This window comes from Pelophylax lessonae, assembly GCF_965119305.1.
Source record: "Pelophylax lessonae genome assembly, chromosome: 2".
Classification (NCBI taxonomy): Eukaryota; Metazoa; Chordata; class Amphibia; order Anura; family Ranidae; genus Pelophylax; species Pelophylax lessonae.
Window position 1 is genome coordinate 293180551 of NC_138769.1, and position 19472 is coordinate 293200022.

The 19472-nt window shown below is 43.5% G+C and overlaps 1 protein-coding gene across 2 annotated transcripts in view; it reads left to right on the top strand.

The window, feature by feature from the left end:
• PRICKLE4 (prickle planar cell polarity protein 4) overlaps nucleotides 1–17832 on the top strand; it is a 39929-nt gene extending 22097 nt beyond the window's left edge. For both annotated transcript variants that reach the window (XM_082247622.1, XM_082247621.1), the window contains exons 5-7: nucleotides 3126–3332; nucleotides 8538–8724; nucleotides 17160–17832. In XM_082247622.1, the coding sequence (XP_082103748.1) occupies nucleotides 3126–3332; nucleotides 8538–8724; nucleotides 17160–17743 (978 nt within the window). In that variant the 3' untranslated portion in view covers nucleotides 17744–17832. The remainder of the gene's footprint in view (nucleotides 1–3125; nucleotides 3333–8537; nucleotides 8725–17159) is intronic.
• Nucleotides 17833–19472: the final 1640 nt, after the last annotated feature.

Consider the following 19472-nt stretch of genomic DNA (forward strand, 5'->3'; position numbering starts at 1 on the left):
AAAAAAAAAAAATGTAAAAATCTAAATTTTTTAACATTTTAGGCCAATTTGTTTTCTGCTACATATTTTTGGTATAAAAAAAATCCCAATAAGCGTATTTTGATTGGTTTGCGCAAAAGTTATTGCATCTACTAACTACGGGAAAGATATTTATGTCATTTTTATTTTTTATTTTTATGCGGGACTGCAACATTGCAGCGGACAGATCGGACCCCTAACTGACATTTTTGACACTTTTGGGGGGGACCAGTGACACTACTACAGTAATCGGTGCTAAAAATATGCACTGTTACTGTAATAATGCCATTGGCAGGGAAGGGGTTAATACTATTAGTGATCAAGGGGTTAAATGTAAGCCTAGGGGAGTGATTCTAACTGTGGAGGGGCGTGGCTTGTGAGATCATCACAGAGACATGTGATTCTATATAACAGGATCACATAGCCTCTGTGATCACTTCAGGGAGAAGGACAGACAGCTGTGTTTACATCAGCCGTCCATCCTTCTCTGTCAGCGGGGGGAGATTGCGAGTGGCTGGCGGCCATCGGAGCCGCCAGTCACATGCACTGGCTCCCCGGCTGACGAGCGGGGTTAGGAGCGCGCCGCCGGTGGTGCGCGCTCGCCCCCTAGAGTCTGCTGAGCGAGCTAGTGAGTAGTACTACGTCGGTTTGCCCAGGAGCTGCCCCTGCCGCAGTAAATCTGCGGTGGGCGGTCATCAAGTGGTTAATAGATACGATTTCAAGTAGTAAGATTTGAGAAGTAGTTCATGTATTACTTTTTCGTGGGAGACAACAGGGAAGACAGCGCAGCGCCTTCTAAGTGCAGCAAGACATTTATTGAAGTAAGTGCTGCAGTATCACACTCACATTTAGTCGGTGAATAAGATGCAGTTAGTCAAGTAATGTTGATCATCAGGAGCATCACTGGAGCGGGTCCTGGTGGTGGAGGCAGTGGATCCCGGTGAGAGCGGCAGGGGGGGTTCCTCCGTGTGTACAGGGACGGCCTCAGTGGTGTCCGTGGGCTTCCGGTCAGCTGGTGAAACGCTGGCACTCGTGGGTCCTGGGATCCTGACGTCACTCCTGGCGGTGATGCGGGACGCTACGTCCTTCCTGGGCCCTTCTGGCAGAACAAATGGCGAGGCTGACTGCCTGATGTTTGCAGATAACCTTAAAAAAATTCTGATAGCCCAAACTAAATCCAAAGTGTGAACAGCTTTGTCTCCTGGTGAGTGTGGACTAGAAAAAACGAAAGGTAAGACAATGCCTTGATTTAAATGAAAACTTGAAACCACTTTTGGTAAAAAAAAAGATTCATGTGGCAGTAACACCATTTTATTCTGGTGAAGGATGAGATCTGCCGAATAGTCTTTCAGAGCATCTACGGCAAATCATTAGGCCTGAGGCAAATCTGAAAACTCCTCCCTAGTAACCTCCCCTTGAGCCGGGACCTTCTTTACCAATCACCTAACATGATCTTTCAAGCTTTGGCAAATGGCAATAGCTGTCACAGCTGGCTGCAAGGCAAATGAGGCCTTCAGAAGAGATTCCAGCTTTTTATCACCCAGATCCTTGAAAACATGAATGGTATCCACCGGATAAGTCAAGTTCTTATTAAGAGATGAAACCGATGCATCTACCGCTGACATACTGCATTTCTTAATGAACTCTATAGGGTAAAGAAGAGAAAATATTTTAGGCAGGACAAACTTTTTCTGGGTGATCCCAGTATGCATACACCAACTGCTGTAGGAGAGAGTGCAACGGAAAAGCGTGGGAACCCTGCAGTGGCCGCAGAGATCCCAGCGAGAAGTACTTGACTTAACCACTGAGGTCCCTACGAGAGGCAACCTAAAATCGGAACAAACTATTTCTGAAAGGGACTGTACTAGCAACTTTTGTGCTTTCGATAAAGACCACCTCTAATTGTCTTCAGGCTCTGACTCCTCAGATGCGGAATCTTCCGCCTGATCCCCTTCCAGTTCTGCTCCTCAACTTCCACCCACCCCTGCTCCACCACAGAAGGGGGATCAAGTCAAGGGGATCTTTCCTGCTTTTTTCCACCCTGCGTTACTGAAGCAATTAGCTCACCAATCTTGCCTTCCAATGCTGAGGCAGATGCACTCACAGTAGTTACAATGCCAGACATACGCAGTGGCTCAGATGCACCTGTAGCCTCTGGTCTCTCAGGGGAAACTAACACAGCAGAATCATGACTAGAGTCTTCAGGACCTGATGGTGGTGCACTTCTTCCTCACCCCACTTCGCTTTCTGGAAGACCTTTTCCCCCTCAAGTGTACTGTCAGCATTTCCAAGCACACCGCTAGGAGCACAGAGCAGATATCAGTTGGCCAAAGAGCACCCGTTTAATACATCGCCCCCAGCAGCTAAGAAGTGTAATGTACTCAGAAAACAAAACACTCACCAATCCAGCCACAGGACCCGGTCAGTGGCCAGCAACTCAAACTTCACCCATCATGGCGGGCTTTGTCATAAAAGACCCTTTTGCTCTGGGGTTCACCACCCTGGACCTGTACAGCACCCTGCCGAAAAGCACCTTGGTCCAATAAATTGCACAGGGTTCCGTAATGTAGAGTCCCACTCCAAAAGGCCGCATTACAGGCAATCCCCACCGAGTCTTACAGCCCTTCCAGCAGGGTACCATCCATTTCAGTGTCCAGCCATCTAAATGCATCCAATTATCCAGTCCCTTCATTTCTATTGTAACGGCCACCAGTAATCCCCCTGATAGCTAAACTTCAGTGACCACCACCTTCAAGATATTGGTGAAACAACTGGTGTGCTTTCTGTGTGGAAGTGGTTATATAGGAGAAGACTTCCTGTCTGGTTTTGGTCTGCCAGTGTAACTTAGATGGTCATGATTATAGCCTGCTCTGTGTCCCACGATGTACTTAAAGAAATTAAGTGTTTTGCCAGGGGTTCCAGATCTAGGTAGATAGATTTTATATTTTTCTTTCTCTTTTTGCTTTCCCACACAGTGCAGCCCCCTGGAACGTTATCTCCTCAGTGTTACTCTATATTAATGCATTATGTGGCTATAAAAATGGCTAGAAGCACGAAGTTAGAATGTTATCAGTAATATGTTTTTGTTTTTTTTTTTGTATCTCTAGTGTGGTGGAAAAATTCTGGTGGGTGACGTTGCAGTCCACGCAGAAAGGATTCAGGATGAAGGCTTTCAATGGCACCTTGGATGTTTTGTCTGTGAGACATGCCACTTGCCACTGTCACAATTTATCTATTTCTTGCAAGACCGCAGAATTTACTGTGGACGTCATCATGCAGAACTGACAAGATCACGCTGTGCAGCCTGTGACCAGGTACTGTGAAGTATAGAATCTTTTCATGTGAAAAATAAGGCAGCCAATGTCATGCAGCAAGCACAAGTGGAAGTTGTTGCCACTGCAGGCTTAATTAAATTTCTTAGTTTTGATCAAGGGTAGACTAGCAGAGCCATTTATATATTTATGTTTTGAATAACAAGGAAAGGAATACTTTATCAAGCAGAGAATAAACTTTATCAAGCATTAACATTGCAGATATCTAATACGTTTGATTCACTCATCTTGCCCAACTGTAAACATGAGGTCTCGGTTTGGACTACACAAAGCAGTCTACCTTCACCTATGAGTTGGCTTTTTACTTAAAGCGGTTGTAAACCCTATAAAAAAAAAAATTATAAAAAAAAAACCTGCAAGACAAAGGCATAATGAGCTAGTATGCATCGCATACTAGCCCATTATGTGTAACTTACCTTAAAACGAAGCCCCAACACGGACCCCCGGACATCGCTGCGGGTGCTGCCATGATCCCTCGCCGTCTCTTCCGGATTCGGCGGCTCCGGCGCGCTGATTGGCCGGAAGAGACGGCTCCGGCGCGATGATTGGCCGGAGCCGCGATGACGTCACTCCCGCGCATGCGCGCGGGAGTGACTTTTCCGGCGGCAAGCATAATTGAAGGTGCCCCCGGACCTTCAGAGCGCATGCGCCACTCGCGCTGTAAATATCTCCAAAACCGTGCCGGTTTAGGAGATATTATTTGTACCTACAGGTAAGCCTTATTATAGGCTTACCTGTAGGTAAAAGTGTCCAAAAGCGGGATACTACCGCTTTAAAGTGCATGCTTGTTCTAGGCCAGTAACTCAAAAATGTATTGGCTTAGCATGACTGCCAAGCATCTAGCTTTATAAACAGAGAGGTCAACAATGGCATCCATCAAATGTTTCCCAGCACAGGCTTTCTTAAAATGTTTGTAAAGTCAGACATTTTTTTTTTTTTTTTATCTTAAGGCATTCTATGCATTAACAGAAAAAAAAAACAAAAAAAAAAACTCCTGTGTGCAGCATGTTTGTTACTTTTAGTGAAACAAAAACAAGACTTTACAATCACTTTGATTATGTGCATCTTTGCTGAAGCCTAATAAAAACTGGATTTTGTCTTAACGTAAAATCTCTGATGTTCATTGATGGACACAGCTCCATATCTTTTTGACCCTTGGATTTATGCTGCTCCCCTACAGGAGGTAAACTAGGTGGAAAAAAGTTTGATTACACCTATAGGGCAGTCCCAGGGGGTATACTCCCACTTCCTGCTATAGGTCTTTAGTTTTGTAACAAGCAGTGTCAGAAGAACATATAACACAACTCCATAGAGGGGTGGGTGCTGTGTCCGTCAATGAACATCAGAGAAAAGGATTTTACGGAAAGAAAAAAATAAATTTTTCTCTTTTGTTCATTGATGGACACAGCTCCATATCTTCTTGACCCTTGGGACGTCCCAAAGCAGTGTCAACATGAGGAGTGGGAAGAACACAGCAGTAAACATACTTCCCAAAGGCTAAACGTAGCCAACCAGGTAAAACAGGTGCTCAGCCAGAAAATAGCTGAAGCTCATCTGTCAAAAAAAATACACCCTCCAAAGAGGACTAATCCCCCTCCAACGGCGGCCTGTAAAACCTTGCAGTCAAAGGCAGCATCCGCAGATGCCAACACATTATAAAATTTTGTGAAAGTGTGCAAGTACGACCAGGTGGCCGCCTTGCAAACCTGCACCACTGACGCCCGATGACAGAAGGCCTGAGAGGCATTAAGCGCCCTCGTAGAATGTGCCTTAACAGGGAAAGGAGAAACCTGACCCTCAATGGAATAGGCGTGCACCACCATCTGCCTGATCCACCTGGAAATGGTCGCAGCAGGGGTCCATCTGTAAGGACAAACAGGGAATTTAATTTTCGGAATGACTCAGTCCCTGCCAGGTACACTCTGATTGCCCAATCTCTTTAGGGTGCTTAGGCACAAGGAAGGCAACACAATGTCTTCATTTAAATGGAAACCAGAGACAAACTTATGAAGGATCAACTGGCAGGGACGAATTACCACTTTATCTCCGTGAACCACCAAGTAAGGTGAACTACAAAACAAGGCTGCCAGCTCCGACACCCTACGTGCCAAAGAAAACCTGGTTCAAGGGAGGCGCCAGGCGGACCATATGGCCCAACAGGCCACGGCCTAAATTTCAGTGGAGGCCCAGCCGCATTTGCCCGGATTCACAGTCCAGCAGATGCCAAGGGAGAGAGTTAGGGGCTTCAGCTAACTCACTAAGGCCGCCCCCCCCCCAGCAGCGGCACCCAAAGCGGCCGCGTAGGCCACAGTCCGCGACCTAAATTTATTAAGGCGCCTAGCCACCAGGATGCGAGCCCCAGCAGAACGGATCTCACCCAGGGCAGTGGGGGGAGGGGGAAGGCAGATGCTGTCAGCAGCTCTCAGCTTCAGCAGCTCAGACTGCTGTCAGCCAAGAGTAGGCCGCGGCCTAAATTTTAGCCCGATCCGGCTGCGTAAGGCGTGCATCCGCGAATGATAAAACATCTGCTTCCCAGCTTGGCCAGCAGCTCTGACAGCTTGGTCAGTAGCTCGGACGGCTGTAATGTTCTGGTACCTTTGAGTACCCTAATTACTCTTTCATAAGTGTATGCGCCCCACCATTCTCTTTTGGAAAGGTGCGCATACACCTTTAAGACTGATGCTGTCATCACTGAGCGCCGGACTGGATGGCTATTTAGATCGCCGGCTCTCACTCACATGTGTTCGTTCAAACTGCTTTGTGCCTTAATGCTAACCTGTCTTGAAGCTCTCATGCTTGCAAGCATACCTCGCTGTCGGAACCACGCTGCGCTGATCCCTGTATCCCGCTACCGGATCATCCGCTCTTGCCGAACCTCTCCTCTGCTACATTGCTATTAGTGATAAGTACCCCACAGGGGAAACCTCTATAACCTTTATACTAAAGCTTACACTATCTAGCTCTGCATACTAAGGACTATTACTACATCTGCATTATCTAAGATTGCTAGCTCTTGAGCCTACTACCACCTGTTCTTGCACTGGGTTGATCTTTCTTGTATGTCCACCTGCTACTCTGTCATCTACTACCATACATGATTGCTAAACCTATCTGCATCCCATCTGCTACTATCTTACTTTAAAGAACATTTCCTTTCAAGTGTCTGTCATCTACCATCTCTACCCAACCTGTCTCTTCAGCCTATCATCACTGTGTTACTATATACATAAGTCACTCTAGGAAACATCTTATTGAGTGTGTGTATTTACTTGCTGAATTGAGATCATCCACACATGATGAGTCATTGAGAGTTGGGATTGGTGTCTCAGCGTTTCTCTACATGACTACTGAAGTGGAATATTTCTGCAGCTGAAAATCCACATCATACATAAAATGCAGGAGCGTTACAACGGCTTGGTCCATCAGCCATGAGTAGGCCACAAATGCCACGGCCTAAATTTTTGGCCCGATCCAGGTGCGTACCCGCGGATGATAAAACATCCACTCTCCCAGTCCAACAACCTCCGCAGGGAGCCCAAAGGACATCCCTGCCCCAGTCACTAACCCCCAGGAGGCAGGGAACCCACTCAAAACCCCTTGTTGTGCAACACGGTCAGCAACAACCACATCCAACCCCCCTTCTGGAGCATGTGGCAAAGCCAGCTCCTACCGCACCCGAGTGGGGGGGGTGACTGTTTAGAGGGGATGGGGGGGACCCAGAGGTCCGACCATCCCAGGGAGGGGCCCACATCCACCCCCGAAAGACCACCAAGGGAGAGGGGGAGACTACTTACCACACCATGGAACCGGGTGGGCACCACTCCATGAAGACCACCGCACCATCTTAGAATGGGGGTGCTGCGGGCCAGAGGCACGCGTTTAACTTACCGGCCAGCCCCATTCCAGTGGGGCTATGTCGTGGCCAACCTAGCGCGGAGCTAAGGTCGGGTGGCTCTTGCTGGCCAGACCGGGAAGACTGTAAGAATCTTGGCTATCCAGTCAGTTGATTGTAGTTCTCACAGGAACTGTCTTGGCCCATGCTATACAGAGCCTTGGTTAACAGGCCTGTTTGCACAATTAAAAAATAAATAAAAAAAAACTAAGCGTCAGCATTTCCAGGAATTCCGCTCTTTTGTATAAAATGAAGACACAATGAGTTAAGTCCAGTGAGGTGCATGACACCTCCTGGGCTTATCTCCATTATTTATATCGGACGACTGCTTTATAGTAATCCTGGAACAACTATCACTGTAGTTTTGGGAGAGTGACAAAGATCTTTCTCAGCTATGCATCTTGAACAGGAGAGTCGCTGTAGCTGTTATGCTTGTCCCTCCCCTCTTCCTGCCCATTCACAGAAGCTTTTGTATTATCTGAACATGTTCACAAAATACAATGGCTTCTCTAAATAAGCAGCAGAGGGGAGGAGTGGGCACTGCTGTTCTGTGTGCTTTTTGCTGTTCTCCTCTCACACCCCCTAACTTTGGAGTGTAGTAGCAGAACAGCAATAAACCTGTCAGATATAAATAATAGCGATAACCCCAGGAGATGTCATGCAGCTCCTTGAACTTAACTCATAGTGTGCCTTTACTTTTTACAAACTGGCTGAATTACTGGAATTCAGTTTAAAAATGATTTGCTGATCTAATGCAGTTTACCCAGTGTGTGTAGCGTTTCATGGTTTCACCGTACCTTTTTTAGTTGACTGTTAAATAAAGCAAGTCATACATTATACAAAGAATATTCTTGATTCCCATCCACTGTGCTATTCTGACAGTGGGAGGTTTCCCAGCAATAGTCCTTGGCAGTGATCGCACAAAAAAAAAAAAAAAAACACCCAACAAGCTGGTTGTACTGGAATCAAACAGTGGATCGACTTCAATACAACCAGCCTATCCATACATGGACCGAAAATTCGGCCAGTTCCTGCTGAACCGGCCAAATTTCCTACTGTCTGTGGCCAGGCTTAGTCTAGTTTTTTAACTTAAAAATATCCTACTGATGCTGGTATGCCACAGCCAAAGTTTTTTTTTTTTTTTTTTGTATAATGATAATATTTATTCATGGTCTTTGTTTATATGATTGCATTTACTTTGGTATTTTGTTAGTCTTCTGTTTTTGTCATGTCTGCTGCTTTTTTTTTTTTTTTTTTTTTATTTAACTGCTATTTCTGAATTTCTATGTTTGTAGTTGATTCTAACAGAGAGATGTACAGTAGCTGAAGGTCACTGCTGGCACGTGGAACACTTTTGTTGCTGGGAGTGCGAGGTGGTGCTTGGTGGGGGCCGATATGTAATGAGAGGTGGTAGACCGTTCTGCAATGGCTGCTTTCAGCGTCTATATGCCGAGACTTGTGAGGGTTGTGGTGAACCTGTTGGTAAGTGTTTTAAATCAAAGATGCCATGGTAACAAAACCTACAGACTACTTTAACCACTTATACCGAACACTTTCACCCGCTTCCTGCCCAAGCCAATTTTCAGCTTTTAGCGCAGTCCCTATTTGAATGACAATTGCTTGGTCAAGCAACGCTGTACAGAAATTACTTTTATTTTTTATTTTTTTTCTTCCCACACAAATAGAGCTTTCTTTTGGTGGTATTGGGTTTTTTATTTTTTGTTAAAAAAAGACAAAGTTTTGAAAAAAAATAAAATTTTCTTTGTTTCTGTTACAACATTTAGCAAATAAAAAACTTTTCTTCATGAGTTTAGGCCAAAATATATACTGCTGCATTTCCTTTGGAAAAATAATCCAAATCGGTGTACATTATGTAGTCTGTAGGAAAGTTAGAATCCACAAACTACGATGTGTGTGTGTGTGTGTGTGTGTACTGTATATCTAAAAATTGATCAATCCTGATGTAGTGACAGCCTCAATCTCATTTCTTGAGGTCCAAAAATGCCAGGACAGTACAAATACCCTCCAAATGACCCCTTTTTGGAAAGTACACAGTCAAAGGTATTTAGTAAGAGGCATGGCAAGTTTTTTGAAGTAGTAACTTAGTGTCACAATTTTTTGGAAAATTAATAAAGTAAAAAAATTTTTTTTTCTTTTTTTACTTTACCAATGCAGTACAGTGTCTTCATATAACTGGTATGTGGTGATCAGGACACTGGTGACAGTATGTACAAAAACACACATATATATATATAGTGCCTTGCGAAAGTATTCGGCCCCCTTGAACTTTGTGACCTTTTGCCACATTTCAGGCTTCAAACATAAAGATCTAAAACTGTAATTTTTTGTGAAGAATCAACAACAAGTGGGACACAATCATGAAGTGGAACGAAATTTATTGGATATTTCAAACTTTTTTAACAAATAAAAAAAACTGAAAAATTGGGCGTGCAAAATCATTCAGCTTCCTTAAGTTAATACTTTGTAGCGCCACCTTTTGCTGCGATTACAGCTGTAAGTCACTTGGGGTATGTCTCTATCAGTTTTGCACATCGAGAGACTGAAATTTTTGCCCATTCCTCCTTGTAAAACAGCTCGAGCTCAGTGAGGTTGGATGGAGAGCGTTTGTGAACAGCAGTTTTCAGTTCTTTCCACAGATTCTCGATTGGATTCAGGTCTGAACTTTGGCTTGGCCATTCTAATACCTGAATATGTTTATTTGTGAACCATTCCATTGTAGATTTTGCTTTATGTTTTGGATCATTGTCTTGTTGGAAGACAAATCTCCGTCCCAGTCTCGGGTCTTTTGCAGACTCCATCAGGTTTTCTTCCAGAATGGTCCTGTATTTGGCTCCATCCATCTTCCCATCAATTTTAACCATCTTCCCTGTCCCTGCTGATGAAAAGCAGACCCAAACCATGATGCTGCCACCACCATGTTTGACAGTGGGGATGGTGTGTTCAGGGTGATGAGCTGTGTTGCTTTTACGCCAAATATAACGTATTGCATTGTTGCCAAAAAGTTTGATTTTGGTTTCATCTGACCAGAGCACCTTCTTCCACATGTTTGGTATGTCTCCCAGGTGGCTTGTGGCAAACTTTAAACAACACTTTTTATGGATATCTTTAAGAAATGGCATTCTTCTTGCCACTCTTCCATAAAGGCCAGATTTGTGCAGTATACGACTGATTGTTGTCATATTATCGCTTGCACAGTGCTCCTTGGGATGTTTAAAGCTTGGGAAATATTTTTGTATCCAAATCCAGATTTAAACTTCTCCACAACAGTATCTCGGACCTGCCTGGTGTGTTTCTTGTTCTTCATGATGCTCTCTGCGCTTTAAACGGACCTCTGAGACTATCACAGTGCAGGTGAATTTATACGGAGACTTGATTACACACTGGTGGATTCTATTTATCATCATTAGTCATTTAGGTCAATATTGGATCATTCAGAGATCCTCACTGAACTTCTGGAGAGTTTGCTGCACTAAAAGTAAAGGGGCTGAATAATTTTGCACGCTCAATTTTTCAGTTTTTTATTTGTTAACAAAGTTTGAAATATCCAATAAATTTCGTTCCACTTCATGATTGTGTCCCACTTGTTGTTGATTCTTCACAAAAAATTACAGTTTAATATCTTTATGTTTGAAGCCTGAAATGTGGCGAAAGGTCGCAAAGTTCAAGGGGGCCGAATACTTTGGCAAGACACTGTGTGTGTGTGTGTGTGTGTGTGTGTGTGTGTGTGTATATTTATATATATATATATATATATATATATATATATATATATATATATATATATATATATATATATATATATATATATATATATATATATATATATATATATATATATATATATAATATATATTAGGGCTGCGCATCTTCACTTACCTCACGATTCAATTCGATTACGATTATTAGGGCAGCGATTCGATACGATTCGATTCCGCGATGCATCACGATTACTGCCCAATTCCCATGCCCAGCCCATAGTGCACTGCAAACATATAGGAGGTCTCCTTAGGGATGTGATAAATATATGGCGGTGTATAGAGGTGTCCTCAGGGTTGTGATAAATACATGGCGGTGTATAGAGGTGTCCTCAGGGTTGTGATAAATACATGGCGGTGTATAGAGGTGTCCACAGGGTTGTGATAAATACATGGCGGTGTATGGAGGTCTCTCCTCAGGGATATCCGGGATGTGATAAATACATGGTGGTGTATGGGGTCTCCTCAGGGATATCCGGGATGTGATATATATACATGGCGGTGTATGGGGGTCTCCTCAGGGATATCCAGGATGTGATATATACATGGCGGTGCATGGGGGTCTGAGGAGACCTCCATACACCGCCATGTATATATCACATCCCTGAGGAGATCTCCATACACCACCATGTATAAATCACATCCCTGAGGAGACCTCCATACACCACCATGTATATATCACATCCTGGATATCCCTGAGGAGACCCCCATACACCGCCATGTATATATCACATCCCTGAGGAGACCCCCATACACCGCCATGTATATATCACATCCCTGAGGAGACCCCCATACACCGCCATGTATATATCACATCCCTGAGGAGACCCCCCATACACCGCCATGTATATATCACATCCCTGAGGAGACCCCTATACACTGGTGTATGGAGGTCTTATCAGGGATATCAGGGATGTGATATATATTATATACATGGCATTGGATGGGGGTCTCCTGGAGAATATCCGGGTTGGAGAATCTCTGGTGCTGTGACCATAATGGATAGTCCTTCTCCCCCTCTCCCTCAGTGTGCTCCCCCTGTCCGCCCCCTCACCTGGCTTTGCAGCTCCCTCTGTGTCATGTCAACAACATTTGTAATAGTATTTGAAGACTTAGATTAGTACCTGATCAGTGATGATGACAGTCACTGCAGACGCCTGAGCCAAGGAGAACTGGGAGTTGGGGTCCGGGACGCTCACTCGGGGGTCTCCCTCTGCCCACAGAGGCCTGTGTGAGGAGGATGGACATGGACACTTGCTGGAGGATGGTCAGGACACTCGCTGGAGGAGGACCAGCACGCATGTGGGAGCTGGGGATATTTGCTCTGACACTCAAGTCTCCCGCAGCAGACTAAGTGTCCGAGAGTAGAGATGACAGTCATCACGTGCCCGATCCCGCCAGGAAGCCAACACTGCACTCCGGGAATCACAGGCAGTGAGACATTTCCCAATCTGTGCAGCTGCTGATCGGGAAGTGTCTCACTGCATGTGATTAGCGGTGAGCAGTGTCGGCTTACTGGAGGGATCAGGCATGTGTAAAGTGTGAACAGTGCACACCGTAGTCCATCTCATTCTCTCCAACAATCAGGGACACTCGATCCTCGTATCTCCTCTTGCAGCGACGCCGGGCGGCTGGGGATGACGTCAGCGGGAGGCGGGAAAAGAGGGCGCAGCTACGAATTTTAAAGAGCCATCGCTGTGCGGAGAGGGAGGGGGCGGCGCTTCATGACGTCATTAGGACATCGATTAAAGCCGGTCCCAGCATCGATGCAGAATCGCGGGTGGTCGAATCGCGATGCATCGATGCGATGATTAAATTCAACAGCCCTAATATATATACAGTGGGTACGGAAAGTATTCAGACCCCCTTACATTTTTCACTCTTTGTTATATTGCAGCCATTTGCTAAAATCATTTAAGTTCATTCTTCTTCCTCATGAATGTACACACAGCACCCCATACTGACAGAAAAACACAGAATTGTTGACATTGTTGCAGATTTATTAAAAAAGAAAAACTTAAATATCACATGGTCCTAAGTATTCAGACCCTTTGCTGTGACACTCATATATTTAACTCAGGTGCTTTCCATTTCTTCTGATCATCCTTGAGATGGTTCTACACCTTCATTTGAGTCCAGCTGTGTTTGATTATACTGATTGGACTTGATTAGGAAAGCCACACACCTGTCTATATAAGACCTTCCAGATCACAATGCATGTCAGAGCAAATGAGAATCATGAGGTCAAAAGGAACTGCCTGAAGAGCTCAGAGACAGAATTGTGGCAAGGCACAGATCTGGCCAAGGTTACAAAAAGATTTCTGCTGCACTTAAGGTTCCTAAGAGCACAGTGGCCTCCATAATCCTCAAATGGAAGACGTTTGGGATGACCAGAACCCTTCCTAGAGCTGGCCGCCCGGCCAAACTGAGCTATCGGGGGAGAAGAGCCTTGGTGAGAGAGGTAAAGAAGAACCCAAAGATCACTGTGGCTGAGCTCCAGAGATGCAGTCAGGAGATGGGAGAAAGTTGTAGAAAGTCAACCATCACTGCAGCCCTCCACCAGTCGGGGCTTTATGGCAGAGTGGCCCGACGGAAGCCTCTCCTCAGTGTAAGACACATAAAAGCCCGCATGGAGTTTGCTAAAAGACACCTGAAGGACTCCAAGATGGTGAGAAATAAGATTCTCTGGTCTGATGAGACCAAAATAGAACTTTTTGGCCTTAATTCTAAGCGGTATGTGTGGAGAAAACCAGGCACTGCTCATCACCTGTCCAATACAGTCCCAACAGTGAAGCATGGTGGTGGCAGCATCATGCTGTGGGGGTGTTTTTCAGCTGCAGGGACAGAACGACTGGTTGCAATAGAGGGAAAGATGAATGCGGCCAAGTACAGGGATATCCTGGACAAAAACCTTCTCCAGAGTGCTCTGGACCTCAGACTGGGCCGAAGGTTTACCTTCCAACAAGACAATGACCCTAAGCACACAGCTAAAATAAAGAAGGAGTGGCTTCACAACAACTCCGTGACTGTTCTTGAATGGCCCAGCCAGAGCCCTGACTTAAACCCAATTGAGCATCTCTGGAGAGACCTAAAAATGGCTGTCCACCAACGTTTACCATCCAACCTGACAGAACTGGAGAGGATCTGCAAGGAGGAATGGCAGAGGATCCCCAAATCCAGGTGTGAAAGACTTGTTGCATCTTTCCCAAAAAGACTCCTGGCTGTATTAGATCAAAAGGGGGCTTCTACTAAATACTGAGCAAAGGGTCTGAATACTTAGGACCATATGATATTTCAGTTTTTCTTTTTTAATAAATCTGCAACAATGTCAACAATTCTGTGTTTTTCTGTCAGTATGGGGTGCTATGTGTACATTCATGAGGAAGAAGAATGAACTTAAATGATTTTAGCAAATGGCTGCAATATAACAAAGTGTGAAAAATTTAAGGGGGTCTGAATACTTTCCGTACCCACTGTATGTGTGTGTGTGTGTGTGTGTATATATGTGTATACAATATTTTTTACATTCTGATATATAACATTCCCCAAAAAAATAATTTTTTTTTAACATTTTAGGCCAATTTGTTTTCTGCTACATATTTTTGGTAAAAAAATCACAATAAGCGTATTTTGATTGGTTTACTAACTACAGGAAAGATTTGTCATTTTTTTATTTTTTTTTTTTTTTTACTAGTAATGGCGGCAATCTGCAATTTTTTTTTTTTTTTTTTGCGGGACTGACATTGCGGCGGACAGATCGGACCCCTAACTGACATTTTTTACACTTTTGGGGGTACCAGTGACATTACTACAGTAATCAGTGCTATAAATATCCACTGTTACTGTAATAATGACACTGGCAGGGAAGGGGTTAACTTTATTGGTGATCAAGGGGTTAAATGTATGCCTCATGCTTACTGACGTGTGTGGGGGTAGGGGGTTGTGTGACACTGATCGCAGGTTCAGCTATGCTGAATCCTGTAATCTGTCCCTGTCTGTTACATAGGAGATCCGCCCGCTTTGTTTACACAAGCGGGCGGATTTTCTAACTCGATCCCCGACGATCGGGGAAGAGCGGCAGTGATCACCGCCTCTCCTCCCCTGGCCCGACTCCCGCTGTGTCTGAATACAGCGGGAGCGAGCCTCTGTAGGTCTACGTCGCTGGACGATAACGAGCCACTTTGCTGCAGTACCCTCAACGTGAGCGGTCGGCAAGTGGTTAAATCTTTTGGTAGATCATACACCTATTTTATTTAATCTGCATAGTAAACCATTTACTTTAGCCTATATTTGCACTTCAGTTGAGTTTTTAGATCTTCACCTCCTAAAGGTTGCCTGCCTCTGACTAGAATTTTTTTTCGCAGTCCTGAAACTGAATTCTCGAAAGTTGCCCCTATGCTACTGATCCCAAGCATCTGTAATCTGCATTGCCAAGGTTCTTCCTCTGCAGGGTACTCACAAAATGGATACAAAATGGCAGTGTCTCTAAGGTATTAGGCAACAGGTGCGACTACAAATGATCGACTTGAGTCATCTGCAAAAATTGGGAATCACAAGTGTGCAGTTAGGAATCTTAGCACTAGCTATAAAAACTTCCGGTAGTGAGGTAGAAAAAAAGCCTGCCAAATTTAAAGGGGTAAACACTATAACAATGTTGCCTACAAGGCCAAATACAGCAGGACAATAATAACTAGGAAAAAAACAAAGTGTAGATTACCCCCTTAATCTCTGTCTTCAAAGCCACTTGCATGCTTAGAATTGTGGTGTGTCTTGTAAGATAAAAGGATGTGAGATGGTGTATAGTAGAGATCCAAGTAATTCTCCAACAAAAGATGTATAGCAATTAACTGGTATGGGGGAAAACCCCATCTTGCCTTGTCCATGCATCTGGTTCTGACCAGGGACCAGACTTCAACCATCGTTGGGCGCTATCGGACTAGACCATTGCCCTGGACCTGTATAGCACCCCACGGTTACCTACACTCTTTACACCACGTTCCAAACTGAGCACCTAATGCAGGATCTAGGGCCCGAAGCAAACATTACATACCGGCCCTGCTGTTCTAGGATCCAAGTTGAGTTCCCAAGGTATACACCAAGGGTACCTGATCCATAAACTGCTATTGAGCAATTAAGCAATAATTACTCAGATCTTGAAGGAAGTGTCATTCAAAGGAGGAAAGTAAATCTGGTGGAAAATAAAAAATCTACAACGGAAATGGCTCATTATCTGAGGACACTAGCAAAAACGTTATCCTCATGGGAGTGGGTAGGGTTATATTGGCACACTGGGCAGCTGTCCCAGCAAATATTTTCCAGTGTGCATTCTTCTAAAGGTAATGACATGTAACCTACGATTTAGGAATCAGTTTCTGTTACCCGTACTTGTACATCTTTAGGATAATTTTTTTAAACAATGTCTGTATACTCCAGTGCCGTGCATTGGAAAGAAGTCTAGTAGAAAACATATGGGGACATTCACCAGCAGTTTACCATTTCAGCCAATTCAAGTAAATCCCAAAAAATTATTTATGAACATTAGGAACATGTGGTTTTGTGTGAACAAACCTTTAGTAATTTTTTTGGCTGGAGCAATGGCTTACTTATTTTCTGTTTCAGCTGTGTATTAATCGGTTTGCCTGCAGTTTTATGATAAAGTAATATTAAACCCAATTCCAAAAATAAAATATATTGCAGCTTACCAATCATTAGATGTGGTGGACAAACTCCAGCTCACACTTTATAAGCCGTTGCAGCAAAATTTTTTCCTTTTGGGCTTTAGATAAAGGAAAAGTGATCTATGTAAGTGCCCCTGTGAGCAGTAAATGGTGTCTTATCTCTGTAGCTGCTATATGTGCAAGAAAGCTTGTTCTTTTGAAAAAACATTGGCTTACTGGCCAGATCACCAAGTGCAAATTAAGGAAAGAAAGCTTAAAAAGAAAACTAATGCAGCCATCACATGTAATAATTGGTAAGGTACCATATAAAATGTTTGTTTTTGGGTTTAATACCACTTTAAAATTGCCTGTAAGGAGTGTATAAAACATTTCATTCAGAATGTATCGTGTGAATGTACTGCAATAAAAGCATGCCAACTGGCAAGCATACTCAAGTCTGTTGTAAATTTATTTCTTCCTACAGATCCAAATGAAGATTTTATGACTTCAAAAGGGCAGTACTGGCATTTGCTGCCTTCCTGTTTCTGCTGCTCCTGTTGCAGGGCACCACTCCATAGGTCAGAGTTTATCATTCACAAAGATCATCTATACTGCTCCCAAAGCTGCTTAACCTATGACTCTCAGATGTACTGCACTTTCAGATCTCAGAAAAGTGTTCCAAGATCATCAAGTCACCAGAGTAGCTCCCCAAGGAGCAGATGTCAATTAAACTGCAGAAGCTGGAATGACTCCGTGAAAGATTATAAAGGTAGAAGATTAAACCCCACTTTACAGGAATCCTCAATAAATAGATGTCAAACCGCGCTACCAAGACTGTATAGTGAAACTGACAGCGAGACAAGTAGTTCCTGGCATTCAGGGTACAGATATAATCTTGATGCCAAAGATGAAACCTCGTGCTCCTCATCAGACTCTGAGCCAGAGGGATTTTTCCTTGGAAGGCCAATTCCAAATTATTCACTCAGCAGAGGAACAGATTCACCAGTGCACTTTAAAAGCAATTCCGTAAAAAGACGCCAACGGGGAAAAAACTGTAAAGTGTCATAAAAAGAAGGCCTCTCCCACATAACAAGGTGGGAAGAAGTGTTACCAGGTTCCTTGCTAAATGTTAAATTTTATGTGGGCATTACTTGTAAAAAAATTTTTTTTTTTTTTTGTAAACGCATACTATTCACCCATTCTATATAAGCTACGGTAAATATAACTTTTTTTTCTTTCCCTCTATTGCAACTGAAATTTTGTTTTTTGAAGTGGCTTTGTCATTTGTATACAATTTTATCCTTGATTTATATATCATTTAAAGGATGAAATGCATAAGTTTACTGTATTCTGTACAAATATTTATAACTAAAACTATTCATCAGATTTTGTGCCCGTATGTACATAGAGCAAAGTAAAAATAAAGGATTATTAAAATCTGACTGCATGCAACATTTTCCTTCAGAATTTATATGCCTTTGCAAGAACAGTCTTCATAAGCTTGTTGGCTTCACTATCGTGACTATGGAATATAAGTTTTAATAGTTTATATTTATCACTTAACAAAATGGAAAGCAAATGGACAGAAGAGATATCCAAATCAATATTTGATGTGACCTCCCTTTGCCTTCAAAACAGCATCAATTCTTCTAGGTACACTTGCACTCAGTTTTTGAAGGAACTCAGCAGGTAGGTCCCCATCCCATCCCTGCTGCCGCTCATTCCATCCCATCTTATCCCTGCTGCCATTCATCCCATCCCATCCCTGCTGCCACTCATCCCATCCCTGCTGCCACTCATCCCATCCCATTTACAGTTATTCACTCTGAAGAAGAGGCGCCTAAGTGAATATGATGATTACAATGCACAAATATATCAAAGGTGACTTCAGTAACTAAAACTATTTAAGGTCCTACAGGATGACACGCAGCCACAAATTGAGGTTATAAGGAAGGAGGTTGTATTGTCAAAAGAGGTTCTTTACTAATATAGCAGTTCAATTGTGGAATTCTCTGTACTAGGATGTGATACTAGCTTAAGAACAACTTAAAAAAATTATTTTAGTCATCTTCCCCAAGACCAAAAATATACAGGGCTATGGGAAATGTTAGATAATACAAATCACTTACACATAGGTTGAACAAGCTGTCCAATTTTTTTTTTTCAACTGTATAAAATTATGAAAAAAAAAGGACAACTTAATATTTGCCATGATGGTACCCCCACATTGAGAGTCCTCAGTTTTGTAGCAAGCAATGCAGAGTAACCTAGGAATAGAAGGGGGTGGCCTGTGTCCTGTACTTCAGAATATAGAATTTAAAGGTAAGTCAAAATTAATCTTAATTGTACAGTACAGGACACAGACTCAGTATTCATAGACCCCAGGATGTTCCCAAGTAATGAATGAGAAAGGTAGGCAACAACTAGGCAAACAGAGACTGTGCCAACAGGCCCAACAACAAGGGTCAACAAATCCAACTTCAGAGTGCTGGAGGAAGAATGTTGCAACCAAAAGCTGCATCTGTAGAAAAGAATGGATGTCCACCTACAAAGTGTGTACAGATGACCAGGTGGTGGCCTTGCAAAGCTAGACCACAGAGGCTTGGTGCCAGAACACCTACCAACCCGGTGAAGTGAGCACATAAAAGCACAGGGGTAGTTTTGATCTTTAGAGTGTAAGCTCTGGCAATGAGTTATCATTCATCTAGTGATGGTAGACTTTGAAGCAGGATATCCTTTGCAAGAACCTGAGGGTAGGGTAAATAAGTCTGACTTGCTGATAGAAGCTTTTCCTTTG